This window comes from Macrosteles quadrilineatus, unplaced genomic scaffold, assembly GCF_028750875.1.
Source record: "Macrosteles quadrilineatus isolate MER2022 unplaced genomic scaffold, UCM_ALF_1.0 Scaffold_8__2_contigs__length_117827958, whole genome shotgun sequence".
In the NCBI taxonomy this organism is placed as follows: Eukaryota; Metazoa; Arthropoda; class Insecta; order Hemiptera; family Cicadellidae; genus Macrosteles; species Macrosteles quadrilineatus.
This window is the reverse complement of record NW_026542601.1, coordinates 82,200,441-82,220,228: the sequence shown is the minus strand read 5'-3', so window position 1 is coordinate 82,220,228 and position 19,788 is coordinate 82,200,441. Positions and strand designations below refer to the sequence as shown.

The following is a 19,788-nucleotide window of genomic DNA, read 5'->3' as shown; positions in this document are numbered from 1 at the left end:
AAAACTTCTGTAATCCTTTGGGATCATATATATTTATTATTGCATACTTTTACATATAAGAATATTGTCAATAAATATTTGCACTATATATCATACTATCAAATCGATATAATGCACTGTACATAATATGTATTCTATTAAGCACTTTTCTATTTTATTCTATTCGTGACCAATTCTACTTCTAGAACATTCTGTAAATCTATTTTTAAGGAACTCAAAACTTCAACACTACCATTCACGTACATTAAGAAATATCTGCGTTTTATTTCAAATCTAACTTTAATATGATAATGGAAGATCAACAATATATTCACAATAATGAACAGAAGTCATTTTCAGTTTCCTATTCATAGATAGGACTTTCTTTGAAAAGTTGCCTCAGTTTTGTTGGGAAAAAATATATAATAAGCTGCCATAAACATTGAAACATGATAAAGAATATTGGTAAGGATCATAAGTTTAAGAATAAAGTTCAGTTCCTCCTGCTAAACAAAGTATATTAATGTATAAAATGATTTCTTGTGACACTTTGATGTAAATATGAATATAAAATTAAGGCATTCAAGATTAAGTTATTTGCCAAAAGAATACTGTATCATGAATATTATTTTGCTTTTAGTTTTAAGATGTTGATTTGATATGCCACCGGTTTTAACTTGCTGGGGAGGAAAATGTATTGTGATGAATAAAGAATCTGAATGTGAATTGTTTTTATTTCAGCAATTAAATGGTTTGTAATAAAACGTTGTTTGTAAATTCTAAAATATGTCTTTTTATTTATGATATTGTTTTAAGCTATTAAACCCAATCAACGTCCAACCATTTGTCTATATGGTTCAACCACGCCAACCAGTCCCCGGTACTCAATTTTATTTTTAACAGATATGGAGCAAAAATGTTTTAAATTGTGTTTTGATAAACACACAAATCATTAAACCTTAACGAAATTAAAAGTTTATCAAACTTTGTATGACTGTACAATAATTAATAGCAAAGTTAATTTAATTGAATACATTAAATACAATTGGCTCACACTACAAATTTAAATGAAACCTAATAAGTTTGGAACAATATATTTCAAAACTAGTTTCCATACAATCAAACTTAAATTATTGAAATTCAATCAATATGAAACAACAGAGCAATAATTGACAAACGAATTCCTAACCTAAAATTACATTTGCAAAACCAAACCAACCGAAAATATTTGATTTACATAATACAGTATATTCTCTAACTAGTTTTCGGGGTTCACTTATCAGTTAAGTTTTTTCCAAAAAGGTCAGGGCGGTAATGACCAATGGTTATCAAATGATATGGACAACTAGACAACAGTGCTTTGAGCAGACATAGAAGAACATTGTGGATAGTTATCTATTGATTACGGTACTACTCAGTGCTTAGCAGCCTTCAGTGGAGTGATAACGGTGGAACTGAACAGTATAAGATGCCGCCTTCTGGGGACACACCGATTATTAGGTCGACATATTTTATTTACTTATTCATTAATTATGTAATAAAATCAGAATTTAAGTAATATAGATATGGTTGAAAATTGCTTAAGATAAATAATGAAAAGTGATAGCTAACTGTGAGCTAGATAGTATTTTTTTACTAAGCCAACAATAATAAATAAAAATATAATGCATACATTTATAAAAAATTATACCAAACATACTAAAAGATTTTAGTATGTATGTTTAATTGTTTAGTAGTATATGTCACTTGAATCAGAGAAACTTTTTGAGTTACGTTTTTAAGGAAAGTTTAAAGGATTAGTATACATTACAAAGTCAAATGTAACATAATTGACAAACAATCCTGTTTATTTTATATTTCATTCTATATGTTTCATAACATATGTGAGATATGATTTCTCTGTGTATGAGGGGGAGAACAATAAGAAGCCTTACAAGATTAATCCTGTTTAAGACACTGTAAATAATAATTTGCATCCAATGTCAGTGTTAAAATGTACATCAAAATACCACAGTAAGTTATTGTGTATTCTCTTGTATTTTATGTAATATGTCTGAATGATAAACTGAATTATTTGTAGCCAAATGTTATAATGAAACATTTTAATTTTGAATCTAGCTCAATACAAGTTAAGAAATCATAGTATTCCCCTGCAATTCTTATGAACAATTAAGAGAAAACATAGCTGTTTTGTTGGACATGGCTCATAGAAGATATAGGTACATTTTAATATAGGATCCCTCATCAACAATTTATTTCACTTAAGTTATTCTAGAAAAACATAAAAAAACAAATACTGTCCACGACAAAATGTCTTCTGGTCATAAGTTCCCTAGCTTAATTATGTCACAATAATAAATGTAATCGTGAATTACAAGAAAAAATATATTTCAAAATATGTTTAAAAATAATATAAAATGTACCATATTATATTGGACTAATAAATTAAATAACACATTAACTCAAGTCAGATTGCTAGAAGAATATGACTGACCTAGAGCAGTTTTGAAAGGAGCTCTTTACAATTCAAATAAATACAGTTACAGATTCATGGGAATAAAGAACAAAGAAAATTTGAGTCAATGCGTATTGTGTACCAACAGTTAAATTTCAAGCATTTGCACCCTCATAGATTAATAAATAAACAAACAAGTAGCGTTGAATGCATTAGTAATAACTGAACAACAAAGGGTTTGATTTTTGGCATCATGACAAAATAATATCTGTAAATTTATGTACATCTTTTCCGGTGTTTTTATCTTAATAGACCAAAGGATAAGCGACTCTAGTGTTACCTGAAGTGGATAAATAGCAATTTTATAACTATAAATGATAACATAGATAAGGAAATACATCACTCATAAAGCAAAAGCTAAATAGAATACTTGAAATGATCAATCACAACCTTCTTAAACAGCAAGAATGATTAAATATGCAGTGCATAATTTAGTTGTACTTAATTCTGGTTAATTTGTAAACTGCTAAAAAAATCAAACACAGTAAAAAGTTTTCTAGGTTCGGAGCAAATGATAACACTGTGTCAAAGTACAAATACTTGATGAACTGATAGGACAGTAAACACGACAATTGTATTCACAAAACCAAAATTATGTTGAAATATTTGCAAACTAAACTGTGTTATAAACCTATTCAGCCCTAAATGGTGTTGGATGGCATTTTTATTACTTAACACTTTAAATTTAAGTTTAAATGAGTTTAGTTTGTCATAGTTGGCATAGTGGTTTCATCAATGCATACATCGATGAGTGGTTTAAGTATCCACTTTAAGACCCTATAATTCTACATAGTTACTGGTTTCTAAAGATGACTGATCTTAGAATCAGATTTGTCATTTTGTCAGGCTTTCAATTAATGAATCTTTCTAACGGATCAAGAAATGAATGAATGAATGGATGATTTACCATTAAATTTGCTACATGGTACAAATGTTTACAATTTTAACTATAACTATTAAGTTTTACAAACAAGTAATCAGGAAAACAGAAAGAAAAATTAACAAAGTTGTGAACTTGTTGAATGATATAGAAAAGAACTAACAAAACAAACATAATAACTTTATAGTTTTGTAACTATTTATCATTTGTCTGTGAAATCAGCAGACATAGACAAACTCTGCCTGTGTGTCTGCTGGGTTGCTAATATTTTAAATAACCTTTGTTAATTTAGGAATTTAAACTGGAGATGGAATCAAAAATGGAAAAACAAGAATTGTTTTCATTTTACATGAGGATGAATGATAATTCAATTTACTTTTAATACTTTAATACTTTACTTTGAAATGGCGACCACACGAATGTAGGAATGTAGGGTAGGAATATATTTCAAGCCAAGTATGAAAGGAGTGTAGGATGAGTGGTGTGATTGACAAGAAGTGAATGATAGATATAATAATCATTTCTGTTGGAGCAAGTTTAACCATACAGTTAGTTGTGTCGGCCAGGAGCTGAACACATGGCCTTTTGGTTGTGGGAGGGGGGGGGGGGCAGCACAGTACAAGGGTCAGGTCATAACACCTAGGCACACACACAGTTCTCTTGAATGAATTTTGAAACTTAAATCTTTGACTATTCAGTATGCAATCCTAAAACAGTAGGAAAATATGTTTAAGTGTGAAAAATACACACATGATGCTCATTCTACTATGATCCATTTTACTGTTTACTTTGGAAAATACAAAATCTATTTCCAATGCCATCTAATGAAGGTGTTGAAACGTCCAGTTACATGGGCGTATAACATTTAAGAAAATGTGGTTTGTTCAAAAAAAGTTTGTTAGGAAACAGCACTACCGTATCAAAAGCTATGTTCTAACATAATTAACTCTTCCCCCGATTACAGATCAACAGTCTATCCGGGGGAATAATTCCATGTAATGTATTGTTCTATTGTACTGTTTGATTTTCGGAATTAAGAGTATTTTGATTTGATTTGTTGTAGGCAAGTTTTTTTTGTTTTTTTTTGGGGGGGGGGGAAATGCACCTACAATATTTTAATTTAAAAAAAATCCTTAAGTTAATGTTTCTAATATAATTTTTTTACAGTGATGTGGAAGATGGAGCCCGAAACAATAACACGTCAAACAGAGGAGATGATCTCCTCGTCATAGCGATCGTTGACTCCAAATCTACCGATCGTCTCACACATTTCTGCCGCCCTGGGGAACGGTCCATCCGATCTCCGACTGACTTGGCCGGACCTCCTCAGAGACAACTGTTCTGCAAAACTCACTCCGTCAAGACGAAATGTGTCTTAAAACCTGCCTCGGAAAATCATGTGTGTCAAACACCCGATGAAGAAGACGAACACATCCCAGCCAAACCAAAACCCCTGAAGCTTAGCGAGTTTTCAAAACAACAAGTGCTTGTGTTATTGACGTTAGCTCTAGGGAACTTTCTCAGTTTCTGTTCTATGTCTATCCTGGCTCCTTTCTTTCCCAAAGAGGTAAGATAGAAAAGGTAAGATGGCACCTTCGTCGATTGAGTGGTTTTTGTAAATGGTTGTCACAAGTTTATGTTACACTGTGTTGCAGTAAGCTGTTCGTTTAAAAAAATAAAATTTGATTGTTGGTGATGATTAAGTGAGTTTTCAAGCAGCAAATTCTAGGTAGAAAATTTCAGAAGGGGAAAATTTGAAATGTTTGGGAGATTATAAAAGAAGGGGTGGGGGTGTGAGTTTATTGAATTCATCTGTTTGCTGAAGAACAGTTTTTATTAAGTTTTGTTTGGATAAAACCCTTGCTGCTTAACCAATCCTATTCTTTGATTGATATTTAATTTAGGCTATTTACAACTTTCTACCAAACCATCTGTAGGCTAACACTTTGACTTCATTAAAATAAAATAAAATACACCTTTATCAAATAGAAAAGTCCTGTACAATTTCCTCAACATAAATAAAATATTACTATTCTATATCGTAGGAAAGTTCCATTGACTAATCAACTGACCTATTCCATGTGAATTGGAAAGATAAGAGATAACTAAATACAACAAACAAATCATTTATTTACTGTTATATTACTTTTTAGGTTTTTAACTTTTGTGTTTGAGGACTAAAAGGTTCAGTAAAATTGAAGCCCTTAAACAAAAAATAACAATTTTTAAATTGTCAGTTAGTTTTCCATGTAAATTTACCATTAATAAATTCTATTTTCTCAAGGTTAGAAATTATCCAGTTTACTATGTCAAACAACCAATGTTTAAAGGCAAGAAATTTAGGTTATGCGGATGAAAATATACATTCTGGTAGCAGGACTCTGAGTGGTTAAGGTGTTCTAGAAAAAGGTTACTGTATTAAGAAGGTTTTCAAGTTTGATCTAAACAAATCTACTGTAAACTAGACAGAGATGTTCTCGATCGTTGTGTTTTGGTCCAGGCTACGGAAACATTTGATTTTAGGTTCACAAGTTATGATCTTTGTATCTTATTTTCATTATTCATTAATTTTGGTTCCATCACTATCTTCATTTTAAATATTATATTTAACACACTTGAAACTGTCTGTGTGACAACTATTATAATCTTGATTAAATGATCTTTTCCAGGCAAACCTGAAAGGAATGGATGTATCACTTTCTGGGCTAGTTTTCAGCTTTTATGCTCTCATCGTCTCTCTCACCGCACCATTTTTGGGCAAGATGGTAAGTTGAAGCCATTTCTTTTAAACACTATACTTCTCACTTATTTGTGGACTAACTTCAAAGTTTGAGGGGTCAAAAAAAGGTCTAAATTTTTAATTTTGCAATAAGGTTTTAGAATTTAAAAGTTCTTACTCTTTAGGGCGCGAGGCGCTGTCAAAGGTAGATTTTTCCCTAAAAGAATTACATAGAACAAAAAAAAAAACAACTGTTTATAAAAAGAAACTCAGCATTTTTTTGGTAGGTAGTAAATCAGATGTTTGTAATATCAATAATAGTATATTTCGTACCTAGGGCCGAAAATGAGGTTTTGCCGGCTCGAGATAGTTTTTAAGTTCGAGACGAAGTCGAGAACTTAAATCGATCGAGAGCTGCAAAACCATTTCGGTCCGTGGTACGAACGCTATTTTTCACCACACTATACTCCATTACCACTATTCACCACCATAATAATGCACACTGATAGTCAACACAACTACAACTTTAAGGTTATGTGAAGAAATAATTTGAGGAATCAGCAAAAATAAATATAAATAGTTCCTAGGCAACGGTGAGAATAACACAATTCTATGCAATGCTATGGATTTCGATTGTGTATTTAGAATGCATTCATGTTTTAAGTAAGTAAGCGGACAGCTGATTTTGCGGCCCCGGCCTGTAAAAACCTGCTCGGTCCCCAAATTACGATGACAGCTGGCATGGCCAGCAAAACGTAACTTTCAGCCACCAATTAACGTATGTAATACAGCCAAAAACATCATAGTGTGGTGAAATAGTATATTTCGTACCTAGGGCCGAAAATGAGGTTTTGCCGGCTCGAGATAGCTTTTAAGTTCGAGACGAAGTCGAGAACTTAAATCGATCGAGAGCTGCAAAACCATTTCGGTCCGTGGTTCGAACGCTATTTTTCACCACACTATTTCCTATTACCACTATTCACCACTATAATAATGCACACTATAGTCAACACAACTACAACTTTAAGGTTATGTGAAGAAATAATTTGAGGAATCAGCAAAAATAAAAATAAATAGTTGCTAGGCAACAGTGACAAAATTCTATTAAAATGCTATGGATTTTGATTGTGTATTTAAAATGCATTCATTAAGTAAGTAAGCGGACAGCTGATTTTGCGGCCCCGGCCTGTAAAAACCTGCTCGGTCCCCAAATTACGATGACAGCTGGCATGGCCAGCAAAACGTAACTTTCAGCCACCAATAAACGTATGTAATACAGCCAAAAACATCATAGTGTGGTGAAAATATATTAATTGGTATCAAGAGGCTATAGACCAATGCAAATCTATCTATTTATATACCGTAATACACTAAGCTCATTTTGATGATTGGCCCTGATCTGTAGTTTTGCAAAGTGGTTTTCATTTTCCGAATATTTAGGCAGGAGCTTCTCTCAAAGTTGAGTTTCCTCTGATAAGGTTAGCTTGGGAGAATATATGTTGCTTTTAAATATTGTTTCTGTTTTGTTTTGATTTTGTTTTTATGTTTTATTGACAGTTTTAATAATGCAGCTGATCACATGTCTTGTATCAATTAATAAAATTTATGATTTAAAACCATCATAAACTTTTGTGATTTTTGTTTTATATTCTTAGAATTTTTAGGGAGGATGGCATTGGCAACTCTGTCCTGAGTTTTCTTTAGGTTCTTAAGTTTGGGAATTTTCTTAGGCAATACCGAGACTTGAAAATGAACCTAAAATAATTCAATTGTCTTCAGTTACCTAAGATTGGTGCCAAACCTCTTTACATCTGGGGTCTCATGCTAGCAGCAGCCAGCAACATTCTGTTTGGGTAAGGAGATTTTGTTTGTAAATCTATTTAAGGTGCGGTTTTGAAAGAATTAATTGATTTTTCTCATCAATATTTTGACCTTTTAACCTGTATTTATTAACTGTACTGAATTGGTATCAAATGAAAGCTCTTAGGTGCTGCTGATGTGTAGATTTCTACAGAGGCTGAAATAACTCCCTTAGGCTACGCTCTATTGCCTCTTAAAAGCGCCTATGTCAATGTGATCTTTATATTTTCTTTAAAATTTTTGATTTATTATTATTATTAAAAGATTATTTATCAATACTGTGATTTTTTTACCCTTTAAAATTACCAAGATAATGTTTAGACTAGAGTACAGAGTTAGTTCCAATTACAGTAATATAAGTTTCCCACCAAAAAGTTCTGGTTATAATAAAAAATTTACCTTTGTTGCTGTTGCCTGAGTTCTTTTAGGTAAGAATTTTGTGTCACCAATGTATTCGTACACCTGGCATCTTAAGGGGTCTTTTTGAATTCATTTTCTTATCACTAAAACTATACCCTAGACTATAACTACAAAAATATTTACACACATACTCAAGGTCACTAGTGTGGTCGTTATGTTATCCGATCGACCTGACCACGATACTATAATGACTGTGTGTGAGTAAAAATGTTTGTAAATACAGTATAGTCTAGGTGATAGGAAGGTGAATTCAAGAAGACCCCTGAAGACATCTCAAGGTGGAGAAATGAATAGGGTGACACAAACACCTTACCTAGAACAACAATGAAGGTAAAACTGATATAAGTTAATTCAATTTCTTGATACTAATGATAAAAATATTCAAACTTGCATTTGGTTATAATTCCAACAATAAAAAAGGTTATATTTTCAAATAATAAAATAGTTTTTTTGTTTGTTTGTCAGACTTCTTCCTCACATAATGGATTACACACTTTTCACAGTTATGGCTTTCTTAGTCCGGGGAATGGAAGCATTGGGCGCAAGTGCTTTCTCTACTTCAAGTTTTGTCTTCATCGTGGAGACTTTCCCCGACAACATAAGTACAATATTGGTGAGTTGAAAGAGAAAAAAGTCAGTGTGTGTGTATGTGTATCCATATGTCTAAATGTGTACAGAGCTACAGACCACACTTGAGGTACAAATTTTATGAAAATCTGTACCTATGTGTTGATTTATAACCTCCTGATCATCTCATGTCATTCTACGACCCTCGCAAAATCCCATCCAGGTTGTTTGGGTTTGATAAAATTGTATAATATGTCTAACATCAGTGTTAAACGTATTATTATGTTTTCAACAATGTGTTGAAATTAATATCGGAATGATTAATTTAAAAATACAAATACATATTTTGGTACATCCCTCCCCTTCTTCGGATTGTATTGTATTAGGTTTTGTTTTTCTACTTAACCAATTAATTTTTTGCAGGGTGTAATGGAGACAGTAATAGGTCTAGGGATGAGTGTAGGACCAGCAATAGGAGGAATTTTATACTCGGTAAGTACCACATACTTCTTCTTACTACACTTATATTAAATAGACAAAACTGTTATTAATTTTATAAAGCTATACGGTTGGTAAGTAAAAAAAAATTGGATATCCACTCTTATATTGCAAGTACAGTACCAGTGTTTTACAAAATGCTTTTTCAATTTCAATTTGTATTAAACACAATCTTAAACAAAATATTCATAAAAAAATTATCCATACTTCTATATTTCTTTTTAAAATAAACAATTTATTACACAGTAAAACCACATGTTTGAGCTGATGTTTGTTATTTCTTGATTGCTCAGTAGGATTTTGACCTGTAGATAACATGTTATCCAAGTTTCAGGTCAAGTTGGTTTAATCACTGATGCGTTTTTATAACTCACTGATGATTTTGCTTAAGTATCAATAAATGTAGCAAATAGGAATTTTTTTAATGATGAATAATTGTTTGCATCTTTCAATCACTTCCGTAGTGGTCTGTAGGTTACCATCCTGGAAAAAGTCACAAACTTTTTAATGGTTTGAAAAAGTACCCAGCTGTTCTTGATCTTTGGGCTTGTTAAAAGGACTATTTAAGGAAACAGCTGATCTTAGTCAGTAAAACATCTTATTCGTAAACATTCATCCTTCACTTTTCTTTTGACAAAACGTATCCTAATGTGTTGGCACTTGGCAGTAAACTAATCCGCCGAGAAGTTAGGTATCGAGGAAACACGCTAATGGGACGACCATGCGCTTTCAGCTCTGGTATATTGGGCCCGAAAGGTACCTGTGACACGCAAGGAAGAGCCTGAACTGTAAAGAAATTCATAATGCACAGCTAAAAGGTCTTCCTCCACCATGAGCGTTGTAGTGCATGAGGGAAAGGGGCGGAGTTGGACTTTGCCCTGGACACCATCACTTTTAAAAGTGTCCTTGAATATTTCCTCTGTACCTTACTTCTGTGCCTAATTTAATCCTTCAGTCGATATTTCTGTAAAAACGGTAATTATATTTTGTCTACATTCCAGATTGGAGGGTTTGGTCTGCCATTTTTCATCCTTGGAGGGATTATGTTCATTGTTGTGCCACTGGATATATGGGTTCTACCTCCAGCTTCTGGTAAACCACCCTTAAAAATTAATTTTACATTGTTTTATTGTTGTTTTAATAACATTGGAGGTACAAACATATGTATGCATATCTGCTGTAGGAAGATGAATGTAGGATTTCTACCAAGGGGACATTCTGTCGCCATCTTACTTTAATTGGAGTTCCCAGGAGGGGGGTGGGGGGTGGGAGAAGATAATTTTTGAAGACAGAGGTGTATTTTTACCATGGGGAAACACATTTGGAGAGTGAATTCAGAAGGGAGGGATATACTGATGTTATAAAAAGAAAAAGTGATGGAATGGGAATGTAATTCTCTCTTACTCATAATAAAAATAGCTTTAGCCAATACTTTTGTAGACAAACATTGAGGAAAGACAAAAAGCTTGGTTATTGATTAATATATTATTATATTTAATGTATAAAAATGCATACCTTGGTTCCCAAATTGTTTATCCTCCTACTTTAGCGCTGATCCAAAAAAATATCGTACTGATATTTTTGTTTTTTTTCCTTTTTTCAGCTGAAACAAAAAACAACCCTTCAGGATCTTTTTGGAAGCTTGTTAAGATCCCAGCTGTGTTTGTTGTTTCTATAATCATTGTGATCAGCTCTAATGTTTGGTCATTCTTGGACCCGGTGCTGGAACCTCATTTAGAGACGGTAAGTATCAAAACAAGTAAAATAAATCAACTTCTTTCAAACAAGAATATGTAAAAATTATTAAAATGCTTTTTTATTAATTGTGTTTTTATGAACTTCAATTCTTTGTTGAGGGAAAGAGCTCTCTTATTTGCAGAGAACTCATAAAAACATAGTTTCTAATGGATTTCACCATGTAGCTGTCACTATAGGCGACGCCCTACAGGGATATCTACAGAACAAAGGCACGTTCCAATCAGAAAACACATTCCGCACCATGCATGTGTCATGCAAACAATCCAAATGTCACGGAAAAGTATTAAATTAACACTCATTGATTATGTGCTCCTTTAGTTTGCTCAGATGAAAATAAACCCCTGCACTGACAGGTTGAAAAGATAAGTCTTGATGATTTCAGCAGATAAAGCCATATAGTGGTTTGTTTACCATCAATAACTATTTTAAGACAGACGGCTTTTACAACTTTTCAACTGATGTTACAACACAGAATCATCTGTCTTGTTGTGGTTCTTGTGATGATTGTTGTTCGTGTTGTTTATGTTGTTGCAGTTCTCATTGACCAGTCGGCAGGTCGGGTTTGTGTTTCTGTTGTTCTCCTCAGTCTACGCAGTGTTCAGTTTGTTCTGGGGTTGGCTGGCTGACAAGCTCAACAATCATTGGTCCATGATGGTGGTAGGCCTGGCTATTTCAACAGGTAGCCTGCTGGTGCTTGGACCTTCGCCCCACCTTACCTCCAAGCCTAAGTAAGTTCCAGTTATAGTCTAGAGGTAGAGCGAGTGACTTCAGTCCCTGAGGTCCTGCGTTCAAATTCTGCCGATCACCAACAGATTTTATCTAAAAAATAATAATGCTGCAACCCCTAGGCCTAGTCTGAAGAACTATGATAAACAATACTTGGCTAGAGCCTATACTGTCCTACGACAAGAAGAAAAATAGTGCTTTACTGACTTTGATACTGTAGAGAAAATAAACAGTATCACATACTTTCTTCCATTAGCTTATCAACAACCCTAGTGATAGTTAAGCTTTGTGTGTAACTGATATTCTACGGGGGAAATCACAAAAGTTGCAATAACTTTGAACCGTAATTTTATAGCGTTGGGGGTTGAACTGTTTTGTTTAGAGTTAAGGACCATAACATTCTAAATTTTAATCGAAATCGTTTGAATAGTTTTTGTGAAAATATGATCTTTCATTGTTGTTTGATGGGTTTTAATAGGATAATCACCATTAAAAATCTGAATACAAAAAAACACTTGGAATCAATATGACCTGTTTATGGAAATATTTGATTAAAAATCTAATCAGACAAATTGAAATTTGCGCGATGAAAGTGTACAGGTTTGCTGGGACCCGGGGTGTTGTAATTTGTTTAAGACCAACAGTAATAGTAATTCAATTTGTTAACTTTGGACATTATGTTTAAATATTCCTTACAGTTTTGAAAAATATGTATAAGTCCCAATAATTCACCTAGTTTTAAAATGCCTCTAACACACACTTATATAACATGACTCATGAATTTTACATAATCTGAGAATGATAAACACAAAATAAGTCAAAGTTCAGGGATTTGAGCAGATTGAGAAGGCAAATGATTAGAAATATTCGTAATGGTTTTGATTATTGATTCAACACAGTCCCAAATGCATGATTATAATGTGTTTAAGCTGAAAATCACATAATTTTTATTTAAGCTTGATGCTGCTGCTATATTGTGATCCAAATTGAGACAAAACATCCTTGAAAAAAAAAGGTCTCTGGAAACGACGATTTGTCAGAAGAAAAGTACAATTTCTCCTTTTTTTATGAACACTAATTTAATCCTGTCAACAGAACAATTAATTTTCAATAGAGTGTTGTTACTTCATTTCCATAAATGTTGCCTTGGAATGAATTTTTACCATTAAAATTCAAAATATTCCAACATAACATAACATTATATTCCAAAATATTTGCTTTCATATAAAATTGCTTGTAAAATTTACTGTTGCAGATTTAACATTTATAATATGAAACGTTATGTTGTAAAAAATCATAACAATCATCACTAGAACCAAGTCTAACGTGCACATTGATAACAATATCACTTACGCTGCTGTTATGTAAATAACAACAGTCTAGACTTGCAGACATGTGAAATCAGAAGTTGATAAAAACTAATACATTTTATAAATTGCATGTTTGTGTTGAGGAATTTGAAACTTTAGGAGTCCATCAGCTGCAATTAATTCATTCTTACTGTTAGAAATTCGAATTAAGAAGTAGAAGCAGTAGATTTCTTAGTAAAGGGACCCCTTAGTAGATTTCTCATCCTTTTGGAACAGCTGAACACGATTTTATTGTCAGTTCTGTCCAGTGCACTGTAGAGGTTGTGTTTTGTTTACAATTTGTTTCCTGTTAATTCAGTCATTTAAAACCTAGTTTAACCCCTAGTTTAGTCCCCTGGTTATGTAACCTAACTGTAAACCACAAATCAAGAAATTAACCCTCAAATAATAGAATCAAAATTTTGTTGACACTCAGTGTCACTGTATTGCCCAGTGTCACCATACATAAACTAGACACGAAAAACGAGCTTCAAATTTTACAATGGGATGAAAAGTCTACTTGTATTGGTTAGTCTATGGTAGAAGGTAAAAACCTCCAAGAAAGCATAGAGTTAGATCTGTAAAAATGGGGGAGCAGACGTCCACTCATGCTCCCTTCATGTTTTCAGAGTTGAAAATGAAATCACACAAATTTGATAAACAAATCTTAAATCTTATAGACGGGATGCAAAAAGTTTCAAACTTTTTATAACAAACTAAGGGTACGTCTAGAGTGGACTCTGATTCATATTTAGATTTTCGGCACGAGGTTAATCTGAGTCAGATATTTTGTTGGTGGTCACAGTGGAAGCAGGAAATACACCGCCGGTACTGACTTGGTTAGCAAAGAAGCAAGTCAGTCATTGTTTTGGAATTGTCGGATGAGGAATTAACATAACGTCTGAAACTGTTGTGAAGTTACAGCCAGTGAAAAATTGTATTCATGATATTATACAGGGTGTTTTTTTAAAAACTTGCATCTTTATTTATGTAAAAACCGCAATAGATAGAAATATGCAGTTTGCGGGAATCATCTATTGAAGTAGGGGGCCCAATTGTTTTGAATTCAACGTTACATTCACATTCCCCCCCTTTCCCCCCTGCCCCCAACTTATTTTTTTTAAATAGCAAGGTAGCTTGTGACATATCAAATGAAAGAGCATAAAAAAAGAAAATGTTTGATGAAAAAAAATAAAAATCGGTTCATAAATTTGCGAGATATTCCCCCCCCTCCCTTCGCCGGAACTTGATTTTTTTTTAATAGCAAAGTACCTCTTGTGACATATCAAATGAAAGAGCATGAAAAAAGGAAATTTTTGGTGAAATTTATTTTTCATTTGATATGTCACAAGGGCGGGTACCTTGCTATTAAAAAACAAGTTATGGGTAGGGGAAAAAGGGGGGGATTATCTCACAAATTCATGAGCCGATTTTAAATTTTTTTCCACCAAAAATTTCCTTTTTTCATGCTCTTTCATTTGATATGTCACAAGGGGTACTTTGCTATTAAAAAAATAATCAAGTTGCGGGGAAGGGGGGGGAAATATCTTGCAAATTTATTAACCGATTTTTAATTTTTTTTTTCATCAAACATTTTCTTTTTTCATGCTCTTTCATTTGATATGTCACAAGGGGTACCTTGCTATTTAAAAAAAATAAGTTGGGGGCAGGGGGGGAAAGGGGGGGAATATGAATGTAACGTTGAATTCAAAACAATTGGGCCCCCTACTTCAATAGATGATTCCCGCAAACTGCATATTTCTATCTATTGAGGTTTTTACATAAATAAAGATGCAAGTTTTTAAAAAAAACACCCTGTATATATCTTTTCCCATAGGAATCATAGAGCTTCTTTCTATATTGCTTTGAATGAAGCCCGAAACCACCGAAACTTATTATTAAAATTGGACATTGTATTATAAGAAACTTTTGTAACCTACAAAAGAATTTTCCTGAAGGGCGTTTAGTGGTAACCCTAAAAGTAACAAAGTAAGGATGAAAAAATGTAATATTTTACCATAAAATCAAAATTTATTTAATCAAATAGTATGCGTACGAGCAAAATCTGAATCGGAATCTGAAACCAGAATAAAGATTTCATTCCGGTAAGCAGGTGGCTGCACGGGCTCGCAAACCAGCAGCCATTACGGTCACTTCCCATTTGAATGCAAGTGCCATTCCTCCCCTGGAAAATCTGAATCGGCGTGCACTCTGGACGTACCGTGAGACATTTAGATTGATTTTAAATGTTAACGTTTGTCACAGCGCCCTCTGGGTGGACCTGGTAGCGCTGTGTGTGTTGGGGATATCAGTGGCTCTGACTCTGATGCCGACCTATCAAGCGATTCTCAACTTTGCAGTGTGAGTACCTTATAATTGAACCACTAGTTGGTTTATTTAAAAAATACATAAACATTACAATGACTAAAACTATTAGAATTTATAATGTAAAAAACAGCGTTTGACTTGTCAAAATTACATTCCAAAGGGCAGTGGCTGAACAAGGATCGATACCAGACGGTGGCTAAGGGGTCAGGTGGGAGTTCACAGTTAATCTATGCTATAAAATACAATTTTATCTAGTGTGTGGACATCCGAGGGGGGAGCTATAGCTTCTTTTCGCCTCTCTATGGATCTGCCACTGCCACTGGTGTTAAGCTACAAGTTGTAGTATAACAGCTGGTATCAATTGTGTTTAAAATATTTGTACTGTACATAAATGTATGAATCAAACTTATTTTGTAATGTGTAATGGTAATGTCCTATACACTGCGATTTGGTTAGGGATCAAATTGATCTTTCATCCAACTATACATTTGTGCAATCTTTGTTAGATAATGTGGATAAAAAACAAATAAAAAGGTAGGCAAAGGTATAAACGGTAAGCAATTTACTTACGATGAAAGTTTACCAAGGAAAGATTAAATGTCAAAATTATGTTTCTCTAGGGAGAGAGGTCTGAAGAGACACGTGACTACTTACAGCTTGGTTGCCGGAACTTGGTCTTGTATGTATTCTTTGGGGTAAGCAAAAAACTAAGTTACAGTACTTAATAGCATATTTTGTACCTAGGGCCGAAAATGAGGTTTTGCCGGCTCGAGATAGTTTTTCCACCAAAAAAAAAAAGATCTAGGGCTGCAAAACCATTTCGGTCCGTGGTACAAACGCTATTTTTCACCACTATACCCTATTCACCATTATAATAATGCACACTGATAGTCAACACAGCTACAACTCTAAGTTTATGTGAAGAAATAATTTGAGGAATCAGCAAAAATAATAATGAATAGTTGCTAGGCATCGGTGACAATAAAACAGTTCTATTGCAATTTGCAATGCTATGGATACTGATTGTGTATTTAATATGCATTCATGTTTTAAGAAAGTAAGTGGGCAGCTGATTTTGCTGCCCTAGGGATGTAAAAACCTGCTCGGTCTCCAAATGACGATGGCAGCTGGCATGGCCAGCAAAACGTTACTTTCAGCCACAAATTAATGTATGTATGTAAAACAGCTAAAACATCATAGTGTGGTGAAAACATATGAATAACTAGTGTAGTGAATATAGTCAGCAAGTGATATACAAAACAGCTGTAGATACTACTCCACGAAAGCAGCTAAGTAATGACACAACACAAAATAATGTTGGAAAACTTGTAATTCACCTGAACCATGATTCACCCTACTATTTGTAAAATCTGTCAATTAGAAAAACAAATAAGCCTGAGTGTTTTTGAACACCTTTATAAAGCCTTGAACACTTCATGCACTATGATTAATTGCAAGAACAGTTGCCTTTACACATGCTATACATGCCTTTGTTAAAAGTTGTGTTAAATTAATGTGTGTATTAACTGTGTGAAAAAAAGTGGGTAGACTGATGAACCTAGGAACCAAATTAGGTAACTCTTACACTAAACCATTTATGACTCTCATAACAAGTGTTAACTTAGACTTCAAATACACTCACTTTTTCTTAGATTGTATTTCAGAGAACTTTCATTTTAACTTTCATTAAATAAAATATGTTTTCAGCGAAATGATTGGACCAACAGTTGGAGGCTTTGCTCTACAGAACTATGGATTTCCCATTTTAACAACTGGGATGGCTTATTCAACTTTCATCATGGTAAGACTGTTTTGAGTTCCAGTATCAAGTTTAAAACTCTGTTAGTGTCCCTTGCCATTTAAAAATTTGATGTTCTATGTATTTAAAAATTTTTACCATGTGTTCAACTAAATTTTTTACCTATTTATCCGTTAATTTCTTTTTGTCTCCTTTTAAGACCATTCCATACAATCGTCACTTTAGTAGTGTACTAAAGTGATAAATCTTTTGCTACCTGTAATCTGGAGCACGATTGGGTTACAAGATGATGGATTATTGAAATTATCCTTATATCGGGTGTTTAAAAATGAATATTAAAGTTTTACTTCTTTATAACTCTTATTACACTCAACTCACTGCTGTAAATGACCCAAATAAATAAAGCATGAAAAAACGGATCAAATCAAATTATATGATAAAAAATCCATATGCGATGATCGCAAATAATTTTACCTCTATCAAATGTAATTTGTTCCAGATGGTCATCAGCCTGGTATACTTCTCCTGCAGACATTTCTGTCCCGCAGAGGTGGAGAGTGAAAAGAGTACCCAGAAGAAGCCACTACTGGAGAACCCAACCATGTACTACGGAGCCTGTACTGACCAGTGTGTCCTGACATTGGCTCCAGTCTCACAGAACAGCATGGCCTTCTCTGTATAACCAAGAGTGGTATGTAAATTGTCACTTAAAGTAACGACAAAAAATTGTAAGAAATGTAGCATCGAAATGTATAACCAACAATTATGTACTAAGCAACTAATAGTAACCGAAAAAGATTCAGGTATTTGCAGTTACAAAGGTTAGGCCTACTTACTAAATTTTATGCATTGAATAACTGACTTCTAGTGTGCTTTCAACAGTACAAGTCCTGAAGAAAGATACAGGATTATTCTTTTAGTGTGTGTATAGCCACACTAACATTTTAAAGGTTTTTTTTGTGAGGTATTGGTTAAAATACTGGTCTTATCTACTATCGCTGAGCTTTTGGAAGATAGAATCATTAATTGATACAATTTATTGATATCCGGATGAAAGGCCTTCTGGGTGTGGAAAAGTTCATACTGCACTTGGAATCGAGCCATCGACGTTTAGATTTAAAGGCGAGCACTGTAAGTAATCATTTGGCTACACATACACTTAAATTATCATGCATTTAACACGTTTGCCACCGATCGCCACATATTTGTGACTCTCAAGCTCAAATCATTCGCACGGCCCGAGGTATACATTTTAATATTACACATAGACCGGGTGTCACTTGGTTAACAGCTTGCAGACTGCGGGCCAGTGATGCAGCAAAGTAAAAATATAGTTTTGTCAACTATCATATGACGTCACTAATCATCATATCCACAAACCAAGTGACGCACATATGCGACAGACATCCCTGTTGACCGCTGCAGAGAATTCAGAACCATAAAATAGAATGTTATGAAGATATAGGCTTTCTAATAACCTTCTTTTCATTAAACTTATTTATTGTTTTCAAACTGATGCCATTGACACCAGAATTAATATTTTACTTGGTCATAAAATGCTTTAATCAAAATTATTAAACTATAAGAAACTTGAAGAACAACCACACTTTTTTAGTGTCAGTAAAATGCAGGAAATCAATCTAACTTTGCTCTCAAATATGTTTTAAACTTTTTTTTCTTACTGCAAAATTTTGTTCAAACTAAATAAAAAGTTTCTTGTTTCAGGTTTTGATCCTACTACGAAGACTGCACAACTGCTTGTAAATAGCTGTACATAGGATACTACTTCTATTTCACAGTCAAGTATCATAAGTTAACAATTCCTCCTAAGGTAGAAATGATCTGAGGCAGTACAGTATTCTGTAGCATTACCGAATGTGATAGTCATGTTCTGAATACTTATTTTAGTGTAAAACATAAGTGTTAATTGATTTGTTAAGTTTTAATAGTTTTATTTCTTCATTGTTACTCCAAAAGGTAGGTTAGTACTTAGCTTTAAACCATAGAATTGCCATAATTTTGAAAATAAAAAATAATAAAAATAAAAATTATTCACAAATCTGTTTGCGGTACTCACACCCAAATCAAATTAAAGCTTCTATGAGTCAATGTAAGATGTATTAAGTGTTAATTTAACTATAGATGTTATTGCTAATGAAAATTATTTAATAAGATTCCAATAAGTGTTCACTGTAAACATAGAATCAATAAATAAATTAAATGTTAAGTCCTGTTAAAGGTGTTTGATATTTTTTTATCCTGGGATATTTCTTGACTTTAATCTTGAGAAAAGTTAAAAAATACAATACATTACATAAGATTTTTTGTCATTTTTATCACCGGAAAACTTATGGCAACAGTACGGTATATCATTTATCACAGTTTCCCGTTTGACATCTACGTTTTGTGAAATGTTTAGAAGGAATTTGG

General features: G+C 33.3%; 1 protein-coding gene and 1 long non-coding RNA gene across 3 annotated transcripts; one reads left to right on the top strand and one right to left on the bottom strand.

The window, feature by feature from the left end:
• The first annotated feature begins 1,333 nt into the window (after positions 1–1,333).
• LOC129000007 (MFS-type transporter SLC18B1-like) lies at positions 1,334–19,559 on the top strand. Of its 2 annotated transcripts, none has more exons than XM_054426848.1 (14): positions 1,334–1,479; positions 4,542–4,941; positions 6,044–6,139; positions 7,873–7,946; positions 8,839–8,986; positions 9,364–9,432; positions 10,440–10,530; positions 11,042–11,181; positions 11,731–11,924; positions 15,537–15,632; positions 16,220–16,294; positions 17,307–17,400; positions 17,858–18,049; positions 19,084–19,559. In XM_054426848.1, exons 1-13 carry the CDS (start codon positions 1,448–1,450, stop codon positions 18,038–18,040), a joined length of 1,692 nt encoding a protein of 563 aa, XP_054282823.1. In that variant the 5' UTR covers positions 1,334–1,447; the 3' UTR covers positions 18,041–18,049; positions 19,084–19,559. The 2 variants fall into 2 exon arrangements, with proteins under 2 accessions (XP_054282823.1, XP_054282824.1); XM_054426849.1 differs by lacking the exon at positions 1,334–1,479 and adding an exon at positions 1,938–1,992.
• Positions 9,841–17,957, bottom strand: LOC129000008 (uncharacterized). The gene is made up of 3 exons (XR_008491331.1): positions 17,833–17,957; positions 10,954–11,041; positions 9,841–9,921 (listed from the first exon to the last, which is right to left on the bottom strand). It is a non-coding gene; the product is annotated as an uncharacterized LOC129000008 (long non-coding RNA).
• Positions 19,560–19,788: the final 229 nt, after the last annotated feature.